The following is a 27717-nucleotide window of genomic DNA, read 5'->3' on the forward strand; positions in this document are numbered from 1 at the left end:
TTTTTTACACTTACATTTTTGTGTTATATTTTTATTTGTTGTTATTTATACTTTCTGGATAAATTATGTGATAATGTTCATCAGTCAACTCATTGGTGTTAATTTTCAATCCATCAAAATAAAAAATAAAAATATCAAAAACTAATTACATCAGGCCCTGCGATGAGGTGTCGACTTGTCCAGGGTGTACGCCGCCTTCCGCCCGATTGTAGCTGAGATAGGCACCAGCGCCCCCAAAGGGAATAAGCGGTAGGAAATGGATGGATGGATAATTACAGCAAGTTATTTATGTACTTTGCTCATTTTCTACGACTAGTGCACTAACATAATATGGTTTATTTTGATTTTTTTACATATGTAGCATCATCTACAACAGGGGTCACCAACCTTTTTGAAAGCAAGAGCTACTTATTGGGTACTGATTAATGCGAAGGGCTACCAATTTGATACACACTTAAATAAATTGCCAGAAATAGCCAATTTGCTCAATTTACCTTTGATAAATAAATAAATATATATATATATATATATATATATATGTATATATATATACATATATATAGATATATATATAGATATATATATATCTATATATATATCTATAGATATATATATATCTATATGTATATATATATATATATATAAATGGGTATTTCTGTCTGTCATTCCGTTGTACATTTTTTTTCCTTTTACGGAAGGTTTTTTTGTAGAGAATAAATGATGAAGAAAACACTTAATTGAACGGTTTAAAAGAGGAGAAAACAGGAAAAATTCTGGAACATAGTTTATCTTCAATTTCGACTCTTTAAAATTCAAAATTCAACCCAAAAAAGAAGAGAAAAACTAGCTAATTCGATTTTTTTTTTTTTTAATTAAAAAAAAAATGAATTTATGGAACATTGGTAATTTTTCCTGACTAAGATTAATTTTAGAATTTTGATGACATGTTTTAAATAGGTTAAAATCCAATCTGCATTTTGTTAGAATAAACAACAAATTGGACCAAGCTATATTTTTAACACAGACAAATCATTATTTATTCTAGATTTTCTAGAACCAAAATTTTAAAAGAAATTCAAAAGACTTTGAAATAAGATTTAAATTTGATTCTAAAGATTTTCTAGATTTGCCAGAATAATTTTTTTGAATTTTAATCATAAATTTGAAGAAATATTTCACAAATATTCTTTGTCGAAAAAACAGAAGGTAAAATGAAGGATTAAATTAAAATGGATTTATTTTTCTTTACAATAAAAACAATAAATTTACTTGAACATTGATTTAAATTGTCAGGAAAGAAGAGGAAGGAATCTAAAAGGTAAAAAGGTTAATGTGTTTAAAAATCCAAAAATATTTTTAAGGTTGTATTTTTTCTCTAAAATTGTCTTTCTGAAAGTTACAAGAAGCAAAGTAAAAAATATATATATATATTTGGGTGGTATAGCTCGGTTGGTAGAGTGGCCATGCCAGCAACTTGAGGGTTGCGGGTTTGATCCCCGCTTCCGCCATCCTAGTCACTGCCGTTGTGTCCTTGGGCAAGACACTTTACCCACCTGCTCCCAGTGCCACCCACACTGGTTTGAATGTAACTTAGATATTGGGTTTTACTATGTAAAGCGCTTTGAGTCACTAGAGAAAAAGCGCTATATAAATATAGTTCACTTCACTTCACATTTAAACAATCAATCAGTGTCAATCAATCAATGTTTATTTATATAGCCCTAAATCACAAATGTCTCAAAGGACTGACAAACCATTACGACTACGACATCCTCGGAAGAACCCACAAACAAGTGAAAACCAAGTCTTTAAAATATTTTCTTGGATTTTCAAATTCTATTTTAGTTTTGTCTCTCTTAGAATTAAAAATGTCGAGTAAAGCGAGACCAGCTTGCTAGTAAATAAATAAAATTTAAAAAATAGAGGCAGCTCACTGTTAAGTGCTGCTATTTGAGCTATTTTTAGAACAGGCCAGCGGGCGACTCATCTGGTCCTTATGGGCGACCTGGTGCCCACGGGCACTGTGTTGGTGACCCCTAATCTACAAAGATACAGAAAATTGCTATTGCGACATCCAGTGGACACATTTAAAACAGCAGTTTATTTCATTAAAGAATGTCGACCAATTGTTATACTCATCCCGCGGGCCGGATAAAACTGTTCGCAGGTCTAATCCGGCCTGCGGGCCGTACGTTTGACACCCCTGCATTAATCAGTACCCAAGAAGTAGCTCTTGGTTTCAAAAAGGTTGGTGACCCCAGGTTTAAAGCGAGAAAAGCAGGCGGACATAAGAACAACTCAAAGCCTTACGTCATCGTGTAGTTGTTGCCATGACCCTGCTGACGTCAAAGCCCCTGCAAGAGTGCGTGGTGCAACCCGGTGCCCAGTCGCCATGGATACCGGCGGGGGGAGGGGTGTGGCTTAGAGGAAGCGGAAGTGTCAGAGCAGGCGGAAGTGGTTGAGCCCTGAATAGCCGAGCATTGAGAGGAGGACGCCTCCATAAACCTTCGCCTTTCACAGCACGACATCGAGAAGTCTAAAACCTTCCAAATGTGAGTAAACCTGCCTATGACACCATTGTTGGTTTACACGCACCGCGGCTTAGCTTCTTTACGGCGAGAGGCGGTTATTTGCCGTCGCTGCGGCGGACGGTGCCTATTGTGGTTTGGGGCTGGGTGCGAGGGTTTAGGCCGAGGCTTGTGGCCACATAGGGACGGATAACCCAGCCCAGCAGACCGTCTTGCCTCTGCATAGCTGCTCTGTTTATCTTTTTTCATCTTTTATTAAATGTTCTCCACCGGATGTACTTTAGCGCGATAGGGCTCGCCATTTTGGGCCTTTTTTGACATCTTAACAGAGGCGACATTTGACCATGTAATGTGGTTTAGCGTGGAGAACATGATGGCGGAATCTCCATTGTGCGTGTTATCAGGGAATTTGACCGACGCCGTGTTGTATTTATCCAATCACCATAATAGTCAATGCTCAGGTCTGTGCTCCATCATGGCGTAGGCTAACACACCCTCATTTCCCGGGAGTTCCCCCCCACCCACCGCCGCCGAGCCATCAGATTTGATCTCGAACGATGGTTTATTTGAAATTACATAAATGTGACCTGAGCAAATCATGTCTAAAATATATTTTTTTCCGGGATGGATTGCAGTTTCTCGATAAATGTAGGAAGCTTCCCGTTTAGCATGCGGCTAACAGTGACGTGAGGCTCGCCTGCTTAAGCTCGGCTCCATCTTAAAATTCCACAGGGGAGTGCGACAAGAAGGAGGGCGTAACTGTTAGCAGGCCCGCTAAACCGCATAGCCTGCGGTAAGATTTTTGTCGTATTCTGACTCCGAACGCACTTGTCAGACTAATGTTGAATACAGTGGTCCTATTGGAATTTAGTGCAGCTGTATGCAACAGTGAGGCAGTTTATGCGGGTTTTTTTATTAAGTGCGTAGCTCAAATGGTGCGCGTTCTCGATGTTAGCTTAGCGGTTAATGTCGACTCGGTCGACGGCGTGACAAAAATGCTTAGCGGCAGTGACGTGCGTTGAACTAAACACCAGGTGAGGCATAGATTCCTTGGGAGTTTTTTTTCTCTCCCTTTTTTATACTTAAATTCATACAAGCAGCTGTAATCATTGTTTATTTAGGTTTCACATTAGAACAGGGATGTCAAACGTACGGCCCGCGGGCCGGTGTTCTACCGAAATCTGTTACCCATCGGTATTTTTAACTCCAGGTGGCGATGTTCCCCTGGCGTTTGTTTGATGACTAAACGGAAAACAAAGAGGAGGATAAGAAGAACACTTGCTGATGATATAATCACCATAATAGTCTATCCTTAAAGGCCTACTGAAACCCACTACTACCCACCACGCAGTCTGATAGTTTATATATCAATGATGAAATATTAACATTGCAACACATGCCAATACGGCCTTTTTAGTTTACTAAATTACAATTTTAAATTTCCCGGGAGTTTCGTCCTGGAAACCTTGTGTAATGTACGCAAGACGTCACAGGTTTTTAGGAAGTATGAGCGCTGCACACACACACAGCTAAATGTCGTCTGCTTAAACGGCATAATTACACAGTATTTTGGAGATCTGTGTTGCTGAATCTTTTGCAATTTGTTCAATTAATATTGGAGAAGTCACAGTAGAAAGATGGAGTTGGGAATCTTTAGCCACACAAACACACGGTGATTCCTTGTTTAAAATTCCTGGAGGTGAAACGTTACTATGGATCAGAGTGCGGTCAAGCGATCATGAATCCAGACGGAATGTCAACCAGCAGGTTTCTGAGAAAATTTTGGTTAAAAAGTCGCTTTTTACCGGAGAAAAGCAGAGCTCGTGTCGTCCATGCAGCTGCCGTCGACTCCCCTGAGACACTGCGCATCAACACACCCGTGGACACACCCTTCCGACTATCAGGTACTATTTAACTTACTAAAACACTAGCAACACATTAGAAAGATAAGGGATTTCCCAGAATTATCCTATTAAATGTGTCTAAAAACATTGGAATTCGTCCCAATCGCGTTTTTTTTTCTAGTCCGTCGCTATCAATATCCTCAAACACAAATCTTTCATCCTCGCTCAAATTAATGGGGAAATTGTCGTTTTCTCGGCACTTTTTGTTGGAGGCTCCCATTATAAACAATGTGAATATGTGAGGAGCCCCCACACTTGCGACTTCCGATAGAGGCAGGGCTTTTGTCTTAGCACCGAAAGTTGCAAATTTTATCGTGGATGTTCTCCACTAAATCCTTTCAGCAAAAATATGGCAATATTGTGAAATGATCAAGTATGACACAAAGAATGGACCTGCTATCCCTGTTTAAATAAGAAAATCTCATTTACTGAAACGTCAGTTGTCAGAATTTCAGCATTAATAAATTACACATATTCTTTAAATCAATGACTTACTTTCATTATACCGTTTTTTTCGGACTATATGTCGCAGGTTTTTTCATAGTTTGGCCGGGGGTTCGACTTATACTCAGGAGCGGCTTATGTGTGAAATTATTAACACATAACCGTAAAATGTCACATAATGTTATTTAGCTCATTCATGTTAGAGACTAGACGTATAAGATTTCATCGGATTCAGCGATTAGGAGTGACAGATTGTTTGGTAAACTTATAACATTTTCTATATGTTATAGTTACTTCAATGACTCTTACCATAATATGTTACATCAACATACCAGGCACGTTCTTAGTTGGTTATTTATGCGTCATATAACGTATACTTATTCAGCCTGTTCTTCACTATTCTTTATTTTAAATTGCCTTTCAAATGTCTATTCTTGGTGTTGGGTTTTATCAAATAAAATCCCCCCAAATATGCAACTTTTTTTCCCCCCTATTTCATTATGCATTTTCGACATGTGCGACTTATACTCCGGAGCGACTTATACTCTGAAAACGGTAGTATGAGTCCATTGTATCGGCTGTTGATTCTCTCTCTCACACACATACATTTTCCAATATTGTTTGCGCCATTTAAGGATAGTTTACGCCATTTACGCAAGCGTTCTTCTTCTCCTCTTTTGCCTTGCCGTTTAACCATCAAACAACGCCATGGGAACATCGCCCCCTGGAGTTACAAATTCCGATGGGTAACAGATTTCGGTACAACACCGGATCAGGCCCGCGAACAGTTTTATCCGGCCCGCGGGATGAGTAGAACAATTGGTCGACATTTTTTAATGAAAGAAACTGCTGTTTTAAATGTGTCCACTGGATGTCACAATAGCAATTTTTTTGTATCTTTGTAGATGATGCTACATATGTAAAAAAAATAAACCACATTATGTTAGTGAATGAATGGATGGATGGATGGATGTTAGTGCACTAGTTGTGGAAAATGAGCAAAGTACATAAATAACTTGCTGTAATTATCCACCCATCCATTTCCTACCACTTATTCCCTTTGGGGTCGCGGGGGGCGCTGGTGCCTATCTCAGCTACAATCGGGCGGAAGGCGGCGTACACCCTGGACAAGTCGCCAACTCTTCGCAGGGCCTGCTGTAATTAGATTTGGATATATATATTTCTTATTTTGATAGATTGAAAATTAACACCAATGAGTTGAGTGATATACATTATCACATAATTTATTCAGAAAATAGAAAAAACAACAAATAAAAATATAACACAAACATGTAAGTGTAAAAAAAAAAATTATGATTTGTACATTTTCAGAATGTGCTTATTCTATTTTTGAAAGAAAGAAAACAATCTGAAGTTGTCTTTATATTTAAGTTATTGTGCCGTGATTTTACCACCTTAGAGTAGATTTTTCTCCATGTGCCCCCCCCCCCCCCCCATCTAAAATGAGTTTGACACCCCTGATCTAAACAGATAACAGAGCATATGACGCCAAAACGGCAATTGCAACATAAATACAATATTATCATATAAATTATTCAGAAAGTATAAATAAGGACAAAAAAAGATATCGTAGAATTAACCGCAACATGTAAGTGTAAATAACCCTGACAAAATTATGATTTGTACATTTTCAGAATGTTCTTGTTCCATTTTCAAACAAAAGAAAACAATCTGAAGTTGTCTTTATTTTTAAGTTATCGTGCCGTGATTTTACCAGTCCGGCCCACTTGGGAGTAGATTTTTCTTCATGTGGCCCCCCATCTATAATGAGTTTGACACCCCTGCATTAGAGTAACAGAAAAATGAAGGGAGTAATTCGCTTTCATAAGGCGTTATTATGAGACATGATGATGGCATTTTTGCCGATATTGTCCAACTCTTAATTACCGATTCCGATATCGACCGATGTATACAGTCGTGGAATTAACACATTATGTCTAATGTTGTTGTTATGCCCCGCTGGATGCATTAAACCAGAGGTAGGGACCCTGTGGCTCTTTTGATGACTGCATTTGGTTCTCAGATAAACCTTAACTGACATTGCTTTACACCAGTGGTTCTCAACCTTTTCTCAGTGATGTACACCCTGTGAACATTTTTTTTAATTCAAGTACCCCCTAATCAGAGCAAAGCATTTTTGGTTGAAAAAAAGAGATAAAGAAGTAAAATACAGCACTATTTCATCAGTTTCTGATTTATTAAATTGTATAACAGTGCAAAATATTGCTCATTTGTAGTGGTCTTTCTTGAACTATTTGGGAGAAAAAAAATACAAATATAAATAAAGATTTCTGCACATAGAACAGGGGTCACCAACACAGTGCCCGCGGGCACTAGGTCGTCTGTGAGGACCAGATGAGTCGCCCGCTGGCCTGTTCTAAAAATAGCTCAAATAGCAGCACTTACCAGTGAGCTGCGTCTATTTTTTTCATTTTATTTATAGCAAGCTGGTCTCGCTTTGCTCGACATTTTTAATTCTGAGAGAGACAAAACTCAAAGAATTTCAAAATCCAGGTAAATATTTTAAAGACTTGGTCTTCACTTGTTTAAATAAATTCATTTATTTTTTTACTTTGCTTCTCATAACTTTCAGAAAGACAAATTTAGAGAAAAAATTCAACCTTAAAAATGATTTTAGGATTTTTAAACACATATACCTTTTACCTTTTAAATTCCTTCCTCTTCTTTCCTGACAATTTAAATCAATGTTCAAGTAAATGTATTTTTTTTACTGTAAAGAACAATGAATAAATTTAATTCTTCATTTGAGCTCTTGTTTTTTTGACAAAGAATATTTGTGAAATATTTCTTCAAGCTCATGATTAAAATTCCCAAAAATTATTCTGGCAAATCTAGAAAATCAGTAGAATCAAATTTAAATTTTATATCAAAGTCTTTTGATTTTTTTTTTTTAATTTTTGTTCTGGAAAATCTAGAAGAAATAATGATTTGTCTTTATTAGAAATATAGCTTGGTCCAATTTGTTATGTATTCTAACAAAGTGCAGATTGGATTTTAACCTATTCAAAACATGTCATCAAAATTCTAAAATTTATCTTAATCTGGAAAAATTACTAATGATGTTCCATAAATTATTGTTTTACGTTTTTCAAAAATATTTAAATTAGCTAGTTTTTTTTTCTATTTTTCAGTTGGATTTTGAATTTTAAAGAGTCGAGATAAAATATGTTTCAAAATTAAATTTAATTTTTTTTTTCGTGTTTTCTCTTTTAAACCGTTCAATTGTTTGTTTCATCATATATTCCCTACAAAAAACCTTCCGTAAAAGGAAAAAAAAATGTACGGCGGAATGACAGACAGAAATACCCATTTATATATATATATATATATAGATTTATTTATTAAAGGTAAATTGAGCGAATTGGCTATTTCTGGTAATTTATTTAATTGTGTATCAAACTGGTTGCCCTTCGCATTAATCAGTACCCAAAAAGTAACTCTTGGTTTCAAAAAGGTTGGTGACCCCTGACATAGAAGTAATCATCAACTTAAAGTGCCCTCTTTGAGAATTTTAATAGAGATCCATTTGGATTCATGAACTTAATTCTAAACATTTCTTCACGAAAAAAGATATCTTTAACATCAATATTTATGGAACATGTCCACAAAAAAATCTAGCTGTCAACACTGCATATTGCATTGTTGCATTTCTTTTCACAGTTTATGAACTTAGATTCATATTTTGTGGAAGTATTATTCAATAAATATATTTGAATAAGCGGTAAAAAATGGATGGATGGATATTTATAAAGGATTTTTGAATCGTTGCTATTTTTAGAATATTTAATACCCCTTGGCATACCTTCAAGTATCCCAAGGGGTACGCGTACCCCCATTTGAGAACCATTGCTTTATACGATAAGTAATGAATAATTCCGCCGGTAATCACAATATTGATTGAAACTTTTATTAGTAGATTGCACAATACAGTACATATTTCGTACAATTGACAATTAAATGGTAACACCCGAATAAGTTTTTCAACTTGTTTAAGTAGGGGTCCACGTAAATCAATTCATGGTGGGTGTTAGTGTTAAAAACAGTGTTAAAAATATAAAACATTCTCATGCAATTTAATCCATCCATTCGTTTTCTACCCCACCTGTTCAGGAAGTCGCATTAATGTTAAGTATTTTATTTATTATTGGTTAGCTTCAGAATAAAAATGTTATTAAAACGATTAAGGGACTTATTATACTCTAAAAATGTTCGTCTTACTTACAAATGCATGCATTATTAAGTAAGACTCCATCTTTCTACTGTGACTTCTCCAAAAAAGGTTCCCAACCCCTGCATTAAACAATGTAACAAGGTTTTCCAAAATACATCGACTCAAGTTTTGGGGAAAAAAAATGCCAACATAGCTCTGCCATGATTATTATTGAAGTCACAAAGTGCATAATTTTTTTAAACATGCCTCAAAACAGCAGCTTGGAATTTGGGACATCCTCTCTCTGAGAGAGCATGAGGAGGTTGAGGTGGGCGGGGTAGGAGGTTGCGGGGGGTGTATAGATAGATAGTACTTAATTGATTCCTTCAGGAGAATTCCCTCGGGAGAATTAAAATTCCAGCAGCAGTGTAGAGAGTTGACATTGAATTTAAAAAGTAAATAACGGGGGTCTAAATGGAAACAAAATAGAAAAATATTACAATAAGACTAAAAATAAAACACCACAATGAAAATAAAAATATAACAGTAAAATAAGAATATAACAAGCGAAACTAGGCAGTAGTGAACATGTTATGAAGAAGTTCTGAAAAATATTGTAGCGTCTCGGAAGAATTTGTGCTGCAAGGGGTTGTGGGTATTTGTTCTGTTGTGTTTATGTTGTTACGGTGCGTATGTTTTCCTGAAATGTGTTTGTCGTTTTTGTTTGGTGTGGGTTCACCGTGTGGGGCATATTTGTTACAGTTTTAAAGTTGTTTATACGGCCACCCTCAGTCTGACCTGTATGACTGTTGCCCAAGTATGATATGCATTCACTTGTGTGTGTGAAAAGCTGTAGATATTATGTGATTGGGCCGGCACGCAAAGGCAGTGCCTTTTAAGGTTTATTTATCTCCCTACGACAGAGTATACACAGCAGCATTTTAAATGGTTGTAAATTTTACTTTTTGAAACCGATAATTTCCGATATTACATTTTATAGCATTTATCAGTGCTGCCAATGTAAACAAACAATGGCAGATACCGCAGCAAGATATAGCGACATTAGCTCGGATTCAGACTCGGATTTCAGCGGTTTAAGCGTTTCAACAGATTACGTATGTATTGAAACTGATGGTTGGAGTATGAAAGTATTGAAGAAGAAACTGAAGCTATTGAGGGAATAGCTATTGACGCTATTCTTAGATTACGCATGTATTGAAACGGATGGTTGGAGTATGAAAGTATTGAAGAAAAAACTGAAGCTATTGAGGGAATATTGACGCTATTCATAGCCATAGCATGGCCGAATAGCTGTGTTAGCATCGCCGGTAAAATATGCGGACCAAACGATCAGGACTTTCGCATCTTTTGACACTGGAGCAACTTAAATCCGTCGATTGGTAAGTGTTTTTTTCGCATTAAATGTGGGTGGAAGGAAACGTAATATAGTTGCAAATGCATTTGCAGGTTATCCATACATGTCTGTGCTATGTCTGCTTTAGCATCGCCGGTAAATAGCATGTTCGCATCGATTAGCGTAGCATGTTAGCATCGATTAGCTGGCAGTCACGCCGCAACCAAATATGTCTGATTAGCACATGAGTCAACATCAACAAAACTCACCTTTGTGATTTTGTTGACTTTATCGTTGCAAATGCATCTGCAGGTTATCCATACATCTCTGTGCCATGTCTGTCATCGCCGGTAAAATGTGGAGACACTTTGGTACATTCAATGGGGGTCTGGCTGCAGACACTTTCGCATTTTCGGGCCAGTGGTGCAACTTGAATCCCTCCCTGTTAGTGTTGTTACACCCTGCAACAACACACCGACGATAGTCAAAAAAAGGGAAAATAACATAGCTGAGACCCGGTGTTTGTAATATGTTGAAAATGAAAATGGCGGCTGTATTACCTCGGAGACGTTACGTTCTGACGCCATCACCACGTGAGCGATAAACAGAAAGGCTTTTAATTCGCCAAAATTCACCCATTTAGAGTTCGGAAATTGGTTAAAAAATATATCGTCTTTTTTCTGCACCATCAATGTATATATTGACGCTTACATAGGTCTGGTGATAATGTTCCCCTTTAACAAATCACATCATAACGTAGCAGTCACTGAATTAACTGCCAGTATGCCCCATCTGAGTTGGGATTTTGTTTTGTCATTGTCCGATTTACTTAATTTTCAGATTAAAATATTATACATGTATTTAAAGGCAAATATGATCTGTATTTCGGGTTTTAGTTGTAGGCCTCTTTGATCTTTTTAGTGTTTTAATTTGTACACTATGCGAAAGGCCTACTGAAATGAGATTTTCTTATTCAAACTGGGATATCAGGTCCATTCTATGTGTCATACTTGATCATTTCGCGACATTGCCATATTTTTGCTGAAAGGATTTAGTAGAGAACATCCACGATAAAGTTCGCAACTTTCTGTGTTAAGAGAAAAGCCCTGCCTTTACCGGAAGTCGCAGACGATGACGTCACAAGTGTGGGGGGCTATTCACATTGATTTTAATGGGAGCCTCCAACAAAAAGTGCTATTCGGACTGAGAATACGACAATTTCCCCATTAATTTGAGCGAGGATGAAAGATTCGTGTTTGAGGATTTTGATAGCGACAGACTAGAAAAAAAAAACGCGATTGCATTGGGACAGATTCAGATGTTTTTAGACACATTTACTAGGATAATTCTGGGAAATCCCTTATCTTTCTATTGTGTTGCTAATGTTTTAGTGAGTTTAATATTACCTGATAGTCGGAGGTGTGTCTCCACGGGTGTCTTGACGCCAATGTCTCAGGCGAGTCAACGGCATCTATGGAAGGCACAAGCTCCGCTTTTCTCCGGTAAAAAGCGACTTTTTATACACAATTTTCTCACCGAAACCTGCTGGTTGACATTCCGTCGTGATTCATGTTCGCTTGACCGCGCTCTGATCCATAGTAAAATTTCACCTTCAGGAATTTTAAACAAGGAATCACCGTGTGTTTGTGTGGCTAAAGGCTAAAGCTTCCCAAGTCCATCTTTCTTCTTTAACTTCTCCAATATTAATTGAACAAATTGCAAAAGATTCAGCAACACAGATCTCCAAAATACTGTGTAATTATGCCGTTAAAGCAAACAACTTTTAGCTGTGTGTGTGCGCAGCGCTCATACTTCCTAAAAACCTGTGACGTCTTGCATACATGTCATTACACAACGTTTTCAAGACGAAACACCCGGGAAATTTAAAATTGCAATTTAGTAAACTAAAAAGGCCGTATTGGCATGTGTTGCAATGTTAATATTTCATCATTGATGTATAAACTATCAGACTGGGTGGCGGGTAGTAGTGGGTTTCAGTAGGCCTTAAGGGCCCATATAAAACAAGCCATGGTCAGCAACTGTCCCTCAGGCTTTAAAGCCTGGGTCATGCTATTAAAGCATGGGGGTGAAGTTTCACCAAACAAGCATGTGTCTTCAGGCTCAGTCTTCACAGCACTATCTGTAGTTAGAGGCTGGGCTGCATGCTTCCACGCCTCCCTTTCCTCAGCAATGGTAATTGCTGGGATGTTACTGACGTCACGTCTTGCCTAATTGATACTGGTCGTGTCAGACTAGCTCTGTTTTCAATGGGTACTAGGAGCCGTTTAGCATTTGTTGAAGACACAATATCCCATGTTGTGTTGGGCCTCTGTACGAACCGTTCAAATCACGGAATGGATGATAATCGTTTCTTCAGAGTTCCTCGCGAGGTTATGAAAAAATGCAAAAAAGTGCTAGATTTGTGGAAACGACGACGAGAAAAGCATGCAGCTCAAACTCCAGTCCGGATGAGAAGAGTTGAAGAATGCATGAGTGTGTCATGATCACTTTGTTAAATGTTTGTTTGAAATACTTTAATGGTTATTTACCATTTACGTATTATATTGATATATATTTCTAAATACGCTTGCCTTGAGTGTTTCAAAAATCACCAAGTTGGCGTGTCTAAATAGAAGAAAACAAATGTCAGCAAATCCTAAAAGAGCTATGCTTTTACCAAAGGTAGAAATCATATGAATCTTTCAGTAAGTACACAATGTTGACATCTATAATTATATTTTGATAAAGTCGGAGAAAAACATGTTACTCGTACTGCATAGGAAAAACTGTTAATTATCTATTTCTAAAAAAAACTTGTTTTAAAGTTTTCAGTGTATACTTTTTGAGAACATTCAACATTATTGTAAAAAAATTAAGTTTCATTAACTGTTAAATGAAAATTTCATATTGTTACAGCCCAAATCATCACTGCAGCAAGTACTTTGCCTTTCGCGACTGCTTGAATTTGAGTTCTGCATAAATGCATGATGCAGGAAACAGTTCCTGCATTTCACTTTTCATGCGTATTTCCTGGGAATTCATGAAGGAAGTTGGAGGGCTCCATCCTGAAATATATAAATTCATTACCATTACACCCTTAGTATCTACAGGGGTCTGACTACTCACTAAATATAGCTGTGAAGTCGCTTATTTGGCAACCCTGACCTCTTTTACTACTAGGGTTGGGCAATATATCGAGTTTGTAAGATATATCGAGATATATTTTTAAACAAGATATGAATTAAGAAAATGACCAATCGCCGCTTATTTGTTGTGTTCTTTGATTCTCCCCCGCTCCCTCTCAACACTCCTGGGCTACTAAACTCCTCCCCTTCCTCCTTCCAAGATGGCTTGCACTATAAGAACATCCATGATTGGTTGGTTGTGTACTATGATGAGTCACGATTGGTTGGGATTAAGGCAAAACATTAGGGACAGGCCAATCAGCAGAAAGATAGGGTGGGTCATCAAACCAGGATGAGAAATCACAACAGACATCCCAAAAAATGACGAGAGAGTCGTAGAAGAGAAGAGAGAATTTTCAAGCGGGCGATTTATATACAAAAAAAACTAATGAAAGATGGCAGAGGGATTCTCTTTAAATTTTTCTTTTAGCGATGTCGACCACGTCCAGGAAAAACCACATTGCGTCTACTTGGCCACATTTGGACAAATGAATGCGTCTGGATTCATTTAAGATTTTTACCATGTAGGTAGGCTCAAATCAAAACTGTTCTCGAGTTGCCGAGCAGGGCATATTTCTCTATTTATTTTGCATGAGAAATGCTGCCACAAATGTATGCCAAAGTCGGGAGGACAATAGCCGCACAACTAAGTCAAATCACTTACTTGGCGCTGACCAGAACCATACGTGTGTGACAGTCCATTACATCGTCAACTGGGAATTAAAACGTGCCTGTCTGCAAACGTATTTTTTATCTGAGTTTGATACTTTTTGTATAATTTGCACAGCTATGTTATTTATTTTACATAGAAAGAATATGTTTCTGTTTTATTTGTTATTTAATTCTGTGCTACTTAAACTGTTTCTTTTCTATGCTGTTAATACCCATCTTGACTAACTGGGTTAAAAAAGTGTCACTGACTTTTTACAGTACAGTTGTCATTCACTTCAATTTCAGTGAATCTCGCAAAAAAATCTTAAATGTATTCTTTCAGTGGAAAATAAATCAGGATATATATCGGATATCGAGTTTAAGTACAAATATTTTGAGATATACTTTTTCGTCCATATCACCCAGCCCTACTTACTACGTCGTCTTATTCTCCAAAGGACCGGAGTGAATTAGCTTTAAATCGTGGGACTACGATGCATACTGACACCCCGACAGATAATGCCTAATCTATTTGTGGTGGGCCGCAACAAATAAATAAATGCGCAAAAACACTGCAGTGGCTCAACAAAATAATCTATTATAATGACAGGGTTTCTTTCCCCACAGTTTGCCACTATATGTGGTGGGGGCGTGGCCAATATGACATTATATATGACATAATGTTGATTTCAAATGATGCATACATCTTCTTTATAAAGGCTGAACTAATGTTTTGTGTATATTTAAAAAATATAAGTGTTATTTGCCAATACCATTAATAATAAGATTTTCTTATCACAATCAGTTCTAACACAAGGAATTTAAGTTGGTAGACTGTGCTCTTTGTTCAGTGCAGTTTCAATTTCTGCTTCTTATTGTAAAATGTAACACCGGCTACACTTTATTCTGTCCTCCCTGGATGTTGCAATTTAGTTTGTAAAAAATGTAAACAGTCCCTTTGAGTTGGATTTGGAAAAAAATAACGAGGTGTTTTGTTGATATTCTTCACTGTAAAACCAACCACACGAATGGAAGTGCATTATAAATACACATGATGAAGTGCACTTGCATGTAGGAATCACGTTAGAAAAATAGTATAAATTTGTATAAACTGAAAAAATCAATACAATTATGCAGGATGAAATTCACGCTGTTATGCCGCTTGCCTAATGCTAACATACAATGGACTACCTCATAGACTAGCTAACTCCAATTAGCATGGCCAATTGCAGGCACATATACTGTATTTGATCAATCCTTCACACTAACATTCAAATCTGTGGACAATTTGCAGTCTTTGATGAAGGTAACATACATATTTTTGGAATGTGGGAGGAAACTGGATTTTCCGGAGAAGACCCACATGCACAGGAACAAATAAACACACCACACGGCGATGTCCAAACAAAGGTTTGGGGAACAAGAAATGCGTTAATTAATTTAAAATACCTTTCTCTTCTATTACTTTACTGTGGGTCAACTCATTTAGGTGCGCGACCAGCTGATGGGCTTCTGATAGGCCATTTCGACGCACATTTTATTTTTCTAAATGAAGCAATGAGGCAAGTTTTTATGATATTTGAGCTATCTTTAAAACTAAGTATAGCCAATAGTAACTAAACAATAGACTATCTGCGGTATATTCATTCATACGTTACTTAAATTTGTTTTCATGTTAAAAAAATGTTTTCATGAGGGGCAAAAAAGGAAAAAATGGTTTTGAAGGTGTGGCGTCAGTAATCTTGCCATGACATTACGCCATGATTGTTTACATGTAGGGGAAGCCTCGAATAAACATTGTTAAATGCATGCCGGACCGTTTCAATCAGAAGTCAATATTGTTAGATTGTGTACGCGATTTTTAGACTATTTAGTGTACTGGTAGTTTTATACAATAAACCAGGTATGTGCAAGCCGTTAACATTGAGGGGCGCATGCAAACAAAATAGTAAAGGATACATGATACGATTTTAAATTAAGTGTGCCAACGGCGAAACGATAAATACATGCTAATAAGTAAGCAATAGAAAGAAAACATCAACATTTTGGATTTTAAGTGACAAAGCATTTAGTTGGTGTAATATCTAATATCTTAATGAATTCATGAAATTTTCAGTAAATGCAAAGGTGAAATAAGAGTTGTTGACGCAGTTGAGGTTTTACTAGTTGGCATTGAATGAATGAGCAGGCAGAGGTCACGTTTGCTGTTTGCAAAAACATCATTCACATTGTCATTGCCACGTGCACACAGCGTGTGCACCGCCCACATTCTGAAAAGAAGTGGGATGGATGATGGAATATCAAATATTAATCAGCCAAAGTATGAACATAATAAAGAGAGCGCCCCAGAGGAAGGCCACCATGACGCGCCCTCCTTATTGTTTTTGACAGAAGACTCTAGTGGATGTGCTTCCTGTCTGCCCCCTCAAGTGGAGACTGTGTCCACAAAGAATTTGTGTTCACTCTCTTTTAATGGCGCAAAGATGTCATGCTAGTGTCCAATGACATTTAATGGCAGCACACCACAAAGGAAACTAAATGTGGATACGCCCCACAATAGGATGATGATGTAGACATTTATATATACACTGGTACATTGATGACCCAAAGCACATAGTGGGCTCGCTTAACTTTTTTTTTCTGTATACAAATGCTATAAATAATCTATCATGTTTAAACTGTAGCCATCATTAACAAGCTCATGCACTGATGGTGCTCTTGGTTTTCCATTGGAAGAAATTGAACAGAGCACTGAAACTTGTTAGTGTTATTTGTTGTTTAAATCAATGCATCCCCATGCACATATTTTACATGTGAAAAATCTCACACCACCCCAAACTAGTTTGTTGTAATCGTAGTAGTTTGTGAAATTCAATCGTTTTCTCTTGCACACTTCAATATTTTTTGTGACACTGGCTTTGTGTGCTTGTGGTTATATTTGTGGTGTCCTTAGTCTTAAATATTTTTGACATGCAATATTTGTGCTTTAAATCCTTCGCTGCTTGTCTTTAAGATCAGTATCGGGCGAGATTGTTTACCAGTCACCTGTTGTTTTTGCAGCCACAAGATGGAGAGGGCCGATCTGGTGCAGAAAGCTAAGCTGGCCGAGCAGGCCGAGCGCTATGACGACATGGCGGCCGCCATGAAGCAAGTGACGGAGCAGAACAAAGATCTGATCAACGAGGAGCGCAACCTGCTCTCTGTGGCCTACAAGAATGTGGTAAGAACCCGCAGGTCGCTGCATTCGTGTACGTACTGGACCAATCATCAATATATGGCGCCATGTCACTAGAACAAAAACAGATCAGTCAATTTGTCTCAAATGGAATACTTCTGCAAGTAAACTTCAGTAAGTATACTGTGTATTAGTAAAAGTAAAATAAACTATATACATTTTATCAATGATACATTTCAAATATATCGCTATAATGCATGTTGACTGCGCAATTGAGCAACTACCTGCAAAATTAAGGATTCAATTATTGATTGTTTTGGTAATTGCGTAATATTTTGATTAGTTTGTTGGATTAATTGAGCAATTGGATAAAACACACTTTATAACCATAGTCCATATTGTAGGGAAAATTATTGAACTAAACCACATTTTTGTTGCTTGGCATAACCTTTATTCTTTTTATTCCAATAAATACACCTTAACAAAATGCAAATTTCACCTTTAACCAATGTTCACTCCAAGGTCTGTGCAATTGCACACTGCTGACGCGTCTTCTGCGCACGGTATATCTAGACTGTATATCTAGACCGCACACAAAATCGAATAAAAAAATAAGCGCATAACAGTGTGCACGTCTGCCGTCGCTCACATGTGCATCACTGAATGCTCAAGGAGTTTTGGCGTTTGCTCACATATATTGAAAATTGTAGGGAAAATTGCCTTTAACATGTGAGCATTAGTAAAACAAAGTATTTGCTGTTTGCCGCAACAAATCTCACATCACCCACACACCACCACTCTCATGTGCACTCTATTGCAGCAGCCATTCAAAAACTATGTCTGCGTATTTAAAGTTGCAGCCAATCAGTGCTATCTGGATTTTAAACATTTTTATTAATTACTCTTAGAGATGGGAATCAAACCAGTTTTTGTTCGGAACCGGTTCCCAGTGTATCAATTCCTTGGAATCCCTGGTCAAATTTTCCAGCTGTTCCCTTATCGATGCCAATGGTTGGGACGTCAAACAGAAAAATGGCGGCAACTGGGTGGAAAAAACGTTCTGAAGTTGACTCCATTTTACAAGAAAAGATTGTAACAGCGCTTCTTGTAATAATTGTAAGATTGTTGTTTCATCAAGAGGAGACATACAAGCAATAAATATAGAGTAAAGTTGCATTTTTTTTTAGCCGCGCCAGAATGTGACAACCAGTGAAGAAGTTGTGGTTAAATGCTTGACCAAATTTGCCACAGTGAACGCACCCTGTTTTAAAGAGACGAATGTTAAATTTTAGTCGGAGAAAAGTTTGTTTTCCTGCAACCACATTTTCACTGTCATTTCCATCATATGGGTAAAACTCATAAAATTTGAATATTCTGTTAAATTCCATTCATCTCAGCAATCCAACTTCTAATGTGAAACTGTGATATTAACTAATTACATGCAAAGTGAGATATGTCAAGCCTTTTTGTTTATTATAATTTTGATGATCATGGGTTAGTTTTTGAAGACCCTACATTTTTTTAGATTTTCAATTCAAAGTTTATATAAACTGTTAGCCATCCATTTTATATTCATCAAAAATAGCATGAAATATCTTGAGTTGCATGTTTTGTATATGATAGCTTCACTTTGAAAACCGAAACACACCATTCTAGGGATGTCACGGTTTGAATATTTCTTATCACTGTTATTGTGACCAAAATTATTATGGTTATCGTTATCGCTGTAATTTTAAATGTGCCCAAAATTTTCATAAACTACTTAATACTGAAATCCTGTTACCGAGTTTTATTTAAAAAAAACACAGCACATTCAAAATGTATATATGTACCTCTAGTAGAAAGTTGAATGTGCATATGAAAGCAACATAAGCATCATAAACAAAGTAAAACGGCAGAACAAAATAATACCATACATAAATAAAAAATTTCGCAAGATGGCACCCTTTTGACATAAGACGTAACTGCACTTTTTGTTCATATAGATAAAAATACTGTTCATATATGAGGTCTAGTCTTACACATAAGACTGCATGATTATGGACAAAATAATTACAATATTTTTTATCACTATTGAAATTACAATTATTAATCCTGTTTGTTCATTGTTTTGGTGAAACAGTGTTTGGGTGTGAACGCGACACCATCAAGTAATTTGTAATATCTAAAAAAAAACCATTGTCTATTTATTTAAAGACAAATATTTGTGTTTTTATTCATTAATAGTATCAGATTGTCAGCTTTTTTTTATTACCTGAGGCCTTTATCTCTTATTTTTACATTTTTATAAAGAGGTATTTTTTAACTGTGTACATGTACATGCTGTATCTGGACAGATCCATTTAGAGTTTGAGCAGAAATCTGTGATGTAGGTATTAATTATACACCATAAAACATTAACAAAATAGTATGTCACATGAATGGTTATTAAATAATTTGTTTAAGATCAAGTCAAATAAACTAGCTGTGATCTTCAAGAACCATGTACTTCAGTGCAACTGTTTGGCTAACAAAAATAAACACAAGTGATACCTCTCACATCTAATATACAATATGTGCCTTTTTAGGACTTCACTGTTGGATTTGTAAGGTTGTCTTATCTTTAAACTAAATTGATGCTAATCCACGTATTTGTTCTGTTTTTTTTTTTCCTCCTGAAATAAGAATCGATAAGAGAACCAACTAGAAACCAAAATATTTAGCTGAATCAGAAGAATCATAAGTCTCATCCACAGTTGCGCTCCTTAATTGATTAATCGTTGCAGCTCTATACAGAATTAAAAACGGCAAGTTGCAATGCATCATCAACGGAATTAGTAAACATGGATGAAAGGGACTCCGCTAATTGTTTGGATACTAATAAGTAATATTTTCTTTCATTTACAGTATTTATTCATTTACACCAGTATTAGGTTGGTTCGTTGTAGTGCCATTTGGAATAGTGTGCACAAAAGGAAAAAAAGACAATACTTGAAGCTTTTTCTCTGAATTTTCTTGTATTTAAATTGATATGTGACTCTATGTTGTAAATATACAGTACTACATACTAAGCTTCTTTCTTTAAAAAACATTACAAGTTTGGTTTTCGTCAAGATACATATCAATATTGTTATCCAAGCATAAGCAATATGGATTTTAGGCCATACTGCCCAGCCCTTTTATTGTGTACTTAATTCCTGAGTGTGAGCAGTTGACAGTGAAGTGCTGTCCCAAATCCATTACTGTTATGCATTTACCGCAAATGAGCACTGCGATAATTACTCAATATTTCCTCCACTTGACACAGCATTATCGCCAACATATCACTCAACCTAATAACATTTCTTATTTTTTTCCCTACTTCTTGATTGTACGAAGATTAAAAACTACCTCAATACGCCATCACTTTTTTCTGGCAGTCGCCCTTCCACAACATACCCAAAATGTTGACCATTGAGGGTGGTAAGTGTGTAAGGTTCTTACACTTAGTCTTTTCAGTGCATATGTATGTTAACTTACAAGGTATTTTTGAAATGCAGTATACTCTCAGTACCCAGATGTTGATATCAAAGCAAGTTGAAGAAGTAACTTCAATTTTCTCATTTTTTTGACTTGCTGCGATGCAGATTTTTTTCGGACACAGATTAATGATTAAAATGAGCCTATGCTAGTCATGTCCATTAGGAGGCAGGAAATTAATAGTCAGACTCCAAAAACACTATACATCTTACATGTATATTTTCTGCCGTGGGACCACTGCTTGTTAAGTATAAAGTATGTGGATTTTGTCAATTGGCCACACTAAATTGGCCCTAGTGTGTTAATGTGAGTGCGAATGTTGTCTTTCTATATCTTCTTCTTCTTTCCAATGATTGTCACACACATACTAGATGTGGCGAAATTATTCTCTGCATTTGACCCATCACTCTTGATCACCCCCTGGGAGGTGAGGGGAGCAGTGGGCAGCAGCAGTGCCGCGCCCGGGAATCATTTATGGTGATTTAACCCCCAATTCCAACCCTTAATGGTAAGTGCCAAGTGTGTTGGTCCTGCAATGAGGTAGCGACTTGTCCAGGGTGTACACCGCCTTCAGTCCGAATGCAGCTGAGATAGGCTTCAGCGACCCCAAAAGGGACAAGTGGTAGGAAATAGATGGATGGATGTCCCATTGCTTTTATGAGCGGTCGAGCGAGTCTAAAGCCGAAAACTTTTTTTTTTTTTTTTAAATCTATTTGTGGCGGCCGTAATTCTTTCGTGGCGGGCCGCCACAAATAAATGAATTTGTGGGGAACCCTGTACAGGTTACGGAATGTGAATGAAGTATTGACAGTTTTTAAATGGATTTTTAAAGTGATTTACAAGTATAATTGATTGCTGTCATTAGCTGCATTGCTAGCCACCTAGAACGAAACGATTTTTATATATTAGAAAGCCAAAATACAAAACCGTTTTGTCTCCTTGTCTCATGATTTTGAACGATAGGCAAAATTCCCCAAAAAGTGGAGTCCCTTTTTTGAAGAGAAGGACTTGGTGCCAAATGGTGTATAGCCCTCAGCACTAACTGTGGTACCGTTCACACTTGAAACCAAGGGTTATGAGAATAAGGCTAAGCAGAAAACACAAATAATTATAAGCATTTTTGACTTCCAAAGACATGCACCTGGGGATAGGTTGATTGGCAACACTAAATTGGCCCGAGTGTGTGAATGTGAGTGTGAATGTTGTCCATCTGTGTTGGCCCTGCGATAAGGTGGCGACTTGTCCAGGGTGTACCCCGCCCTTCCGCCCAATTGTAGCTGAGATAGGCGCCAGCGCCCCCTGCGACCCCAAAAGGGGATAAGCGGTAAAAAATGGATGGATGAATGGATGGATGGATTTTCCTAGTAATGACACTTTTTTTTAATAATGTATTCAATTATCTGATACGCCACTTACATATTGCCATGTTTTGATGTTTTTTTAAATTACAATTTCTCATCAAAAAAGCCAGCTAACGTTGCTGTAACCCGTAAACAATGTCAGACAAGCAGCAATATCGGACTTCACTATAATTTTACTATAATTAGATGAATGATTAGACGCCAATTTACATTAGGAAAGTTACATTAGCCATTTTAGAATTTTTATTTTTTAAATCGCTTGGCATGAAAAACAACTAATGCAACTATTGTACATATTGTAGATTCTGAATACAATGATGTCCTTTTTCATATTATATCTGTCCAGTAATTGATGTAATGTTGTGTGTTTGCTGGCTACGACAAAGCCGCCAACTAGCTCCAAGTGACGTAGCGAAAAAGACTGGCGTTTCATTTTCTTAAGGAATTTGTTGTACCACTTGATCTTGGCCCTCGGTTTTAAGGGGATAAGGAAAAGAATTGAGACTTACCCCTAGTCATTTTTTTGAATAAGTGTTGCTTTTTAATTTTCCTGAGGGAACTCTCCTGAAGGAATCAATAAAGTACTGTTTATCGCACACTGTTTTCATGCTCTAATAATTAAGTCAGATTTCTGAAATAATTTGACATGGAATAAGCATTCTACAAACCTTTAGAAAAAATGTAATCTGATAGTGTTTGGCCTTTGAAAAGTCGAACTAACACACCTAGATTATGCGATTGAAAACTAGATCTCTCGAGTGGTGGTGGGTGCTGGAGGGGACCCTTGTATTGCCCACTCACCGTTCTCAATGCGTGGGGTGGAACCTGGAAGCGCATCCCATACAATCAAAACATACAACTGGAATGAAGACGAGACTGTCTATTTTCTTCACAAATAAAAAAAAAACTGAATATTTTGAAGTGCATCGATGGGAGAGAAAAAAAGAAAAATTTATTCACTGACAGTGCACTGCATTTGGACCCACCGCTCAGTGCAAATGCACTAAGACTTCGGTATAACTACTGAGGAGCACCGATTGAGACACAACTCATGTTGCTAACTCAACATGACCTAACCACTTTAATTAGTCACACTGCTCGTCTTCTTCCTTCCTTTCTCAAGTGTCCTGCTATTCCCTCCTTTCTAAAGTGTCCTGCCTTGACTTGTATCCTGTTGATCTTTTTGTGACGCCTTCAGGTGGGAGCCCGCCGCTCGTCCTGGCGCGTCATCTCCAGCATTGAGCAGAAGAGCGAGGGCAACGACAAAAAGCAACAGATGGCCCGTGACTACCGTGTGAAGATCGAGTCAGAACTTAAAGAAATCTGCCATGACGTGCTGGTACATATAGGGGTGGGAGGTTATTAATACAGGGTGTCCAAAGTTTGGTCTGTAGTTTTTGTTTTTCTACATATTCTTGAGAACCAGTGGACACTTGTCTTTGGTATAATCTGGCTATTTCCCCCAATGTTGTAACCAAAGCAGGGCTTTACGCTTAGCTATTTCACTTGTAGCACCAATGCTAAAAAATAAATAAAAAATTAGCACAGTTTTGGGACTGATGAGGACCCCAAATAGACAAAAACAGTTACCAACAAGTAAGAAAAGTAGGTTTTGTATAAAAAGATCCCAATTTAAGAGGTGTTTTGACATAATAAAAATCCTTAAAAATAATGTAAGAAAAGTAAAATATTATTTCCAATCTTCTTTAAAAAAACAAAGTATTTAGCTACGCTCAATTCTTTAGCTAACAAAAATATAAAATAACAACATTTAAGAAAGTGCCCTGGTTTAAGAGGACATGTTTAAATGTCAACAGCAACATGAGTATAATTTATTATTAACAATAGGTTAAAAAATATAGAACATACCCACATATTTTAGCCAGGAACACCAACCTGCCAACTGCTTCATGATGCTGTGTGACAGGCTGTGTTCTGAAACTCACTTTTAAAAAGTAAGTTACTCGTTGCTTTATTGAAAAAGTGGTTAATTTAGTAACATAATGACTCTTTAATAAACTGAATTAATTACAAGGGAAAGTAATTATTGTTACTTAAAAAAAAACAACAACTATCTGGCATAATGCAGTTGAGATAAGTTTCATATGGGAGCATTGTGTGCGTGTGTGCCTTTTTTAAAAGGTGCTGCCTGGTTGCCTAGTGACATGTGATGTCAGCGAATCCAGCTTGAAATGTTTTTGTTAGCTTAGGAAGCGAGCAGCAGCAGTTTGTCGGTGACAGACGCTTTTTTGAAGTGAATGGTACTGCATAATAAAACAATCGAACTGACCAATAATATATTGGTCTGCTTAATAGATTGAATGTGCTTCCGTGGCTGTATGTTCTTGTCAACAAATGGCGTGTTATTTGAATGGCAAGTTTGTCACTTCAATCATTGATTTGTTGTTCAATATTCTTTCGACTTGCATAGTTACTAACGTGCAGTGCAGATTGTTTGTGTCAAGTTTTAAGGTGGTGCAAAATTTTTTTACTGACCAGTTCCTCCAACTAAGATCTTCTTTCTTCCGTGTCGGGAAGTCTGAGTCAACCTGAGTCTGTGAACTAGGAGGAATGGCGCTCCCCTTTGAGCATGGCGCAGGAGTAAGGGACACGTACACAGCTCTCAGCGCGCACAGGGTGATAAGGACTTCTGCGTCAATCACTTGTCCATTTGGTTATGATTTTATTTAAAATATGCTGTATACAGGTGGCTGAAAATAGTATTCTTTGATCAAATTTGGATGGGTTTCTTTTAGGAGCAAAATGCGACGAAAGGGTTGAAATCCCTGTTTGCACACCCTATTTTTAGTTGCATTTGCGAGTAAATTTTTCGCACTGTACAGCCCGGCAAAGTCAAATGTCCACTGTACAGAAAGTTGTTTTTTAGGAGATGTAATATATCTTTGCCTACATTGGATTGGTGTTGGGGCTGTAATTTATTCTAAAGTTTGTAAAGTGACCATCGCATCCTTCAGTTTTTCGGTATGTGGAGGTTGGAAACATTTGGAAAAAAACAAAACAAAAAGGAAACATTTAGACATCCCTTATGTATGAACTATATTTTTCTAACATCTTTGCTCGGCTTCCAGAGTCTGCTGGACAAATATTTGATCGCCAACGCCAGCCTGCCAGAGAGCAAGGTGTTCTACCTTAAAATGAAAGGAGACTACTACAGATACCTGTCAGAGGTGGCGTCTGGCGATTCCAAGAAGGGTACATTGCTGGGCCGCATGGCTTTTGTTACTTGATTATACATGTCCTGTAAATGTGGCACAGCAATTTATACTTTGTGCTTGTGCCTCCAGAAACGGTGGGGCATTCTGAGGAAGCCTATCACAGCGCCTTCGAAATCAGCAAGACCGACATGCAGTCCACGCACCCCATCCGACTGGGCCTGGCCCTTAACTTCTCAGTCTTCTACTACGAAATCCTCAACTCGCCAGACAAGGCATGCGGTCTGGCCAAGCAGGTGGGTGCTCGCTAACATTAAAATAGTAGCACATTGGGTGCAAAGGCATGGTGTTGGCGACAATGGTGGGCTGGACCGCTTACTAACCATCTCTTCAAATTTCCTTGCAGGCGTTTGACGAGGCCATTGCCGAGCTCGACAGCTTGAACGAGGAGTCGTACAAAGACAGCACGCTGATCATGCAGCTACTACGGGACAACCTGACTGTGAGTACCAGCCTCTGCTACGGTACTTAGTACTTGGTCACCTCATCACTGACCGTTACTTCCCGTCTTGTCCCTCCAGCTGTGGACATCAGAAAACCAGGGAGACGAGGTAGAGGCCGGCGAAGGGGAGAACTAGTGCGCACTCAACGGTTCAAATACCCCCAGCCCCCTTTTTCTCTCTCTTCATGCACACAAATGTTCATTCCCTCTTCAAGCTTCTTTGCTTTCTTCTGTATAAGCAGCAGCATGAATTGTACACCTCCACTCTCCCTACTACATGGCACTCCATGTCCAGCCCGCCCACTAGAACCTTCTGGCCCGTCCTGTCTCACTAGGAGGTTTTTTTTTTTAAAAAAAAACAAACAAAAAAAATCAATGATATAATTTTCTCAATCTTTCCTCTTTCCTAACTCCACCGACCCACCCAAGCGAGCTCCTTCTCCTTCCTGTTTCTTGGCTTCTTAGTCCCGCCCACTGGCTGCTTTTATTCCACTTTAATCCAAACAAGACAAAAGGTTATTAAACTGTGTGTTTATTTTCAACAAACACTGTGATGCTGACGAGTCTTTCCTCACTCGGGGTCATGCGGGGAGGGGGGGCGTGCCCACTCTGCTGACGTTTATACAGAAGGGGCGTGGGTGGGCGTCTCCCGCAAGGTCACATTGTGACACTGACTGACTGACTAGTGAACGGTCCGTCATCACGTTGGTTTCCATAATGACCAGAACTTTATCCAATCCCTCATCACTGTACGACTAATAAATATATTTTGAACTAAAACATACTTTATGATTTGCCGATAACGTCCAAAGTTTCAAAATGAGTTTTTCTCCAAAGTCGGTCAGTGTCACGACGTCCTCCCCACGGAGATTCTGGACATTCCACGTTGTAGGGGTCTTTTACTTTGCTGGGGGCAAACGTCTTTTCATTTACTGAAAAGCTAAGAAAATAAAAACACAAAAAAAGCTTCCCTGCCGCTGTTCCCTACGTCCCTCTCATTAGCCAATCACTACACTGCTTGTTGGCTGCATAAAGGATGGATGTGGCAGCCTGTGTGTGTATATCCGCTAGTTCACTTTTTTCTTCCTATCAGTATCCTGCTTTTAAGACAAAATTTACAAAAAAAAAAAAAGTTTGCTTCTGTGACAGTTTTCTTGCTTAGCGCGTTCGTGCTTGTGAACATTTTGAACTTCGCTTCAATAAAAAGAGAAAATGACCCCCCCCCCCCCCCCCCTCCAAAAAATGATGCCTTCCCTATTCCCCCCTCCCCCGATTAATGAGCTAACAGTAGATTTGTGTCTTTAAAAACTCTAGGTTCACCTTTACATGTTATACACAGGACAAAATGTACAAGACGATTTAAAGTGAAATAAAGGTTTTATCAGTTCTGAAACATTATTTCTCTCTTTCACATCATTTGCTCACACTTTCACACTTCAGCGCTCGGGTCATCCATCAGACACTCTGAAGACCCTGCCAACAAGGATTAAAGAACCTGAGGTGGTTTTGATTGGCATACTTTTACTTATGTCTTTTGAGTGCATAAGGCAAATGAAAGCACTGTCGGTTACTAGGTGTTGCACTCAAAATAGTCATATGGAATCTGAGGAACAAGACAGGGTGAACAGAAGGAGCAATGGGTAAAGGCTGTGGTAAGTGCGGTAATCAATTTGGGTTAGCACTACAATGTTAAAAATAGCACAGTTGCAGGAAAAATTATGTGAACCCTTTGGGATTACTTGGATTTCTG

The 27717-nt window shown here is 37.8% G+C and overlaps 1 protein-coding gene across 1 annotated transcript; it reads left to right on the top strand.

Moving 5' to 3' along the window:
• The first annotated feature begins 2392 nt into the window (after positions 1-2392).
• On the top strand, positions 2393-26513 carry LOC133535315 (14-3-3 protein beta/alpha-1-like). The gene is made up of 7 exons (XM_061875020.1): positions 2393-2552; positions 17319-17478; positions 23491-23631; positions 25382-25505; positions 25598-25761; positions 25872-25967; positions 26047-26513. Exons 2-7 carry the CDS (start codon positions 17326-17328, stop codon positions 26101-26103), a joined length of 735 nt encoding a protein of 244 aa, XP_061731004.1. The 5' UTR covers positions 2393-2552; positions 17319-17325; the 3' UTR covers positions 26104-26513.
• The last annotated feature ends 1204 nt before the right edge of the window (positions 26514-27717 follow it).

Source organism: Nerophis ophidion, linkage group LG16 (genome assembly GCF_033978795.1).
Source record: "Nerophis ophidion isolate RoL-2023_Sa linkage group LG16, RoL_Noph_v1.0, whole genome shotgun sequence".
Taxonomy (NCBI): domain Eukaryota; kingdom Metazoa; phylum Chordata; class Actinopteri; order Syngnathiformes; family Syngnathidae; genus Nerophis; species Nerophis ophidion.

What these genes read in the sequence shown, in the direction of transcription:
- LOC133535315 (XM_061875020.1), top strand. Translation starts at nt 17,326, where the DNA reads ATGGAGAGGGCCGATCTGGTGCAGAAAGCTAAGCTGGCCGAGCAGGCC. An exon ending in CTGTGGCCTACAAGAATGTG is followed by an intron (nt 17,479 to 23,490) that starts GTAAGAACCCGC and finishes TGACGCCTTCAG; the next exon opens with GTGGGAGCCCGCCGCTCGTC. An exon ending in GTCTGGCGATTCCAAGAAGG is followed by an intron (nt 25,506 to 25,597) that starts GTACATTGCTGG and finishes TTGTGCCTCCAG; the next exon opens with AAACGGTGGGGCATTCTGAG.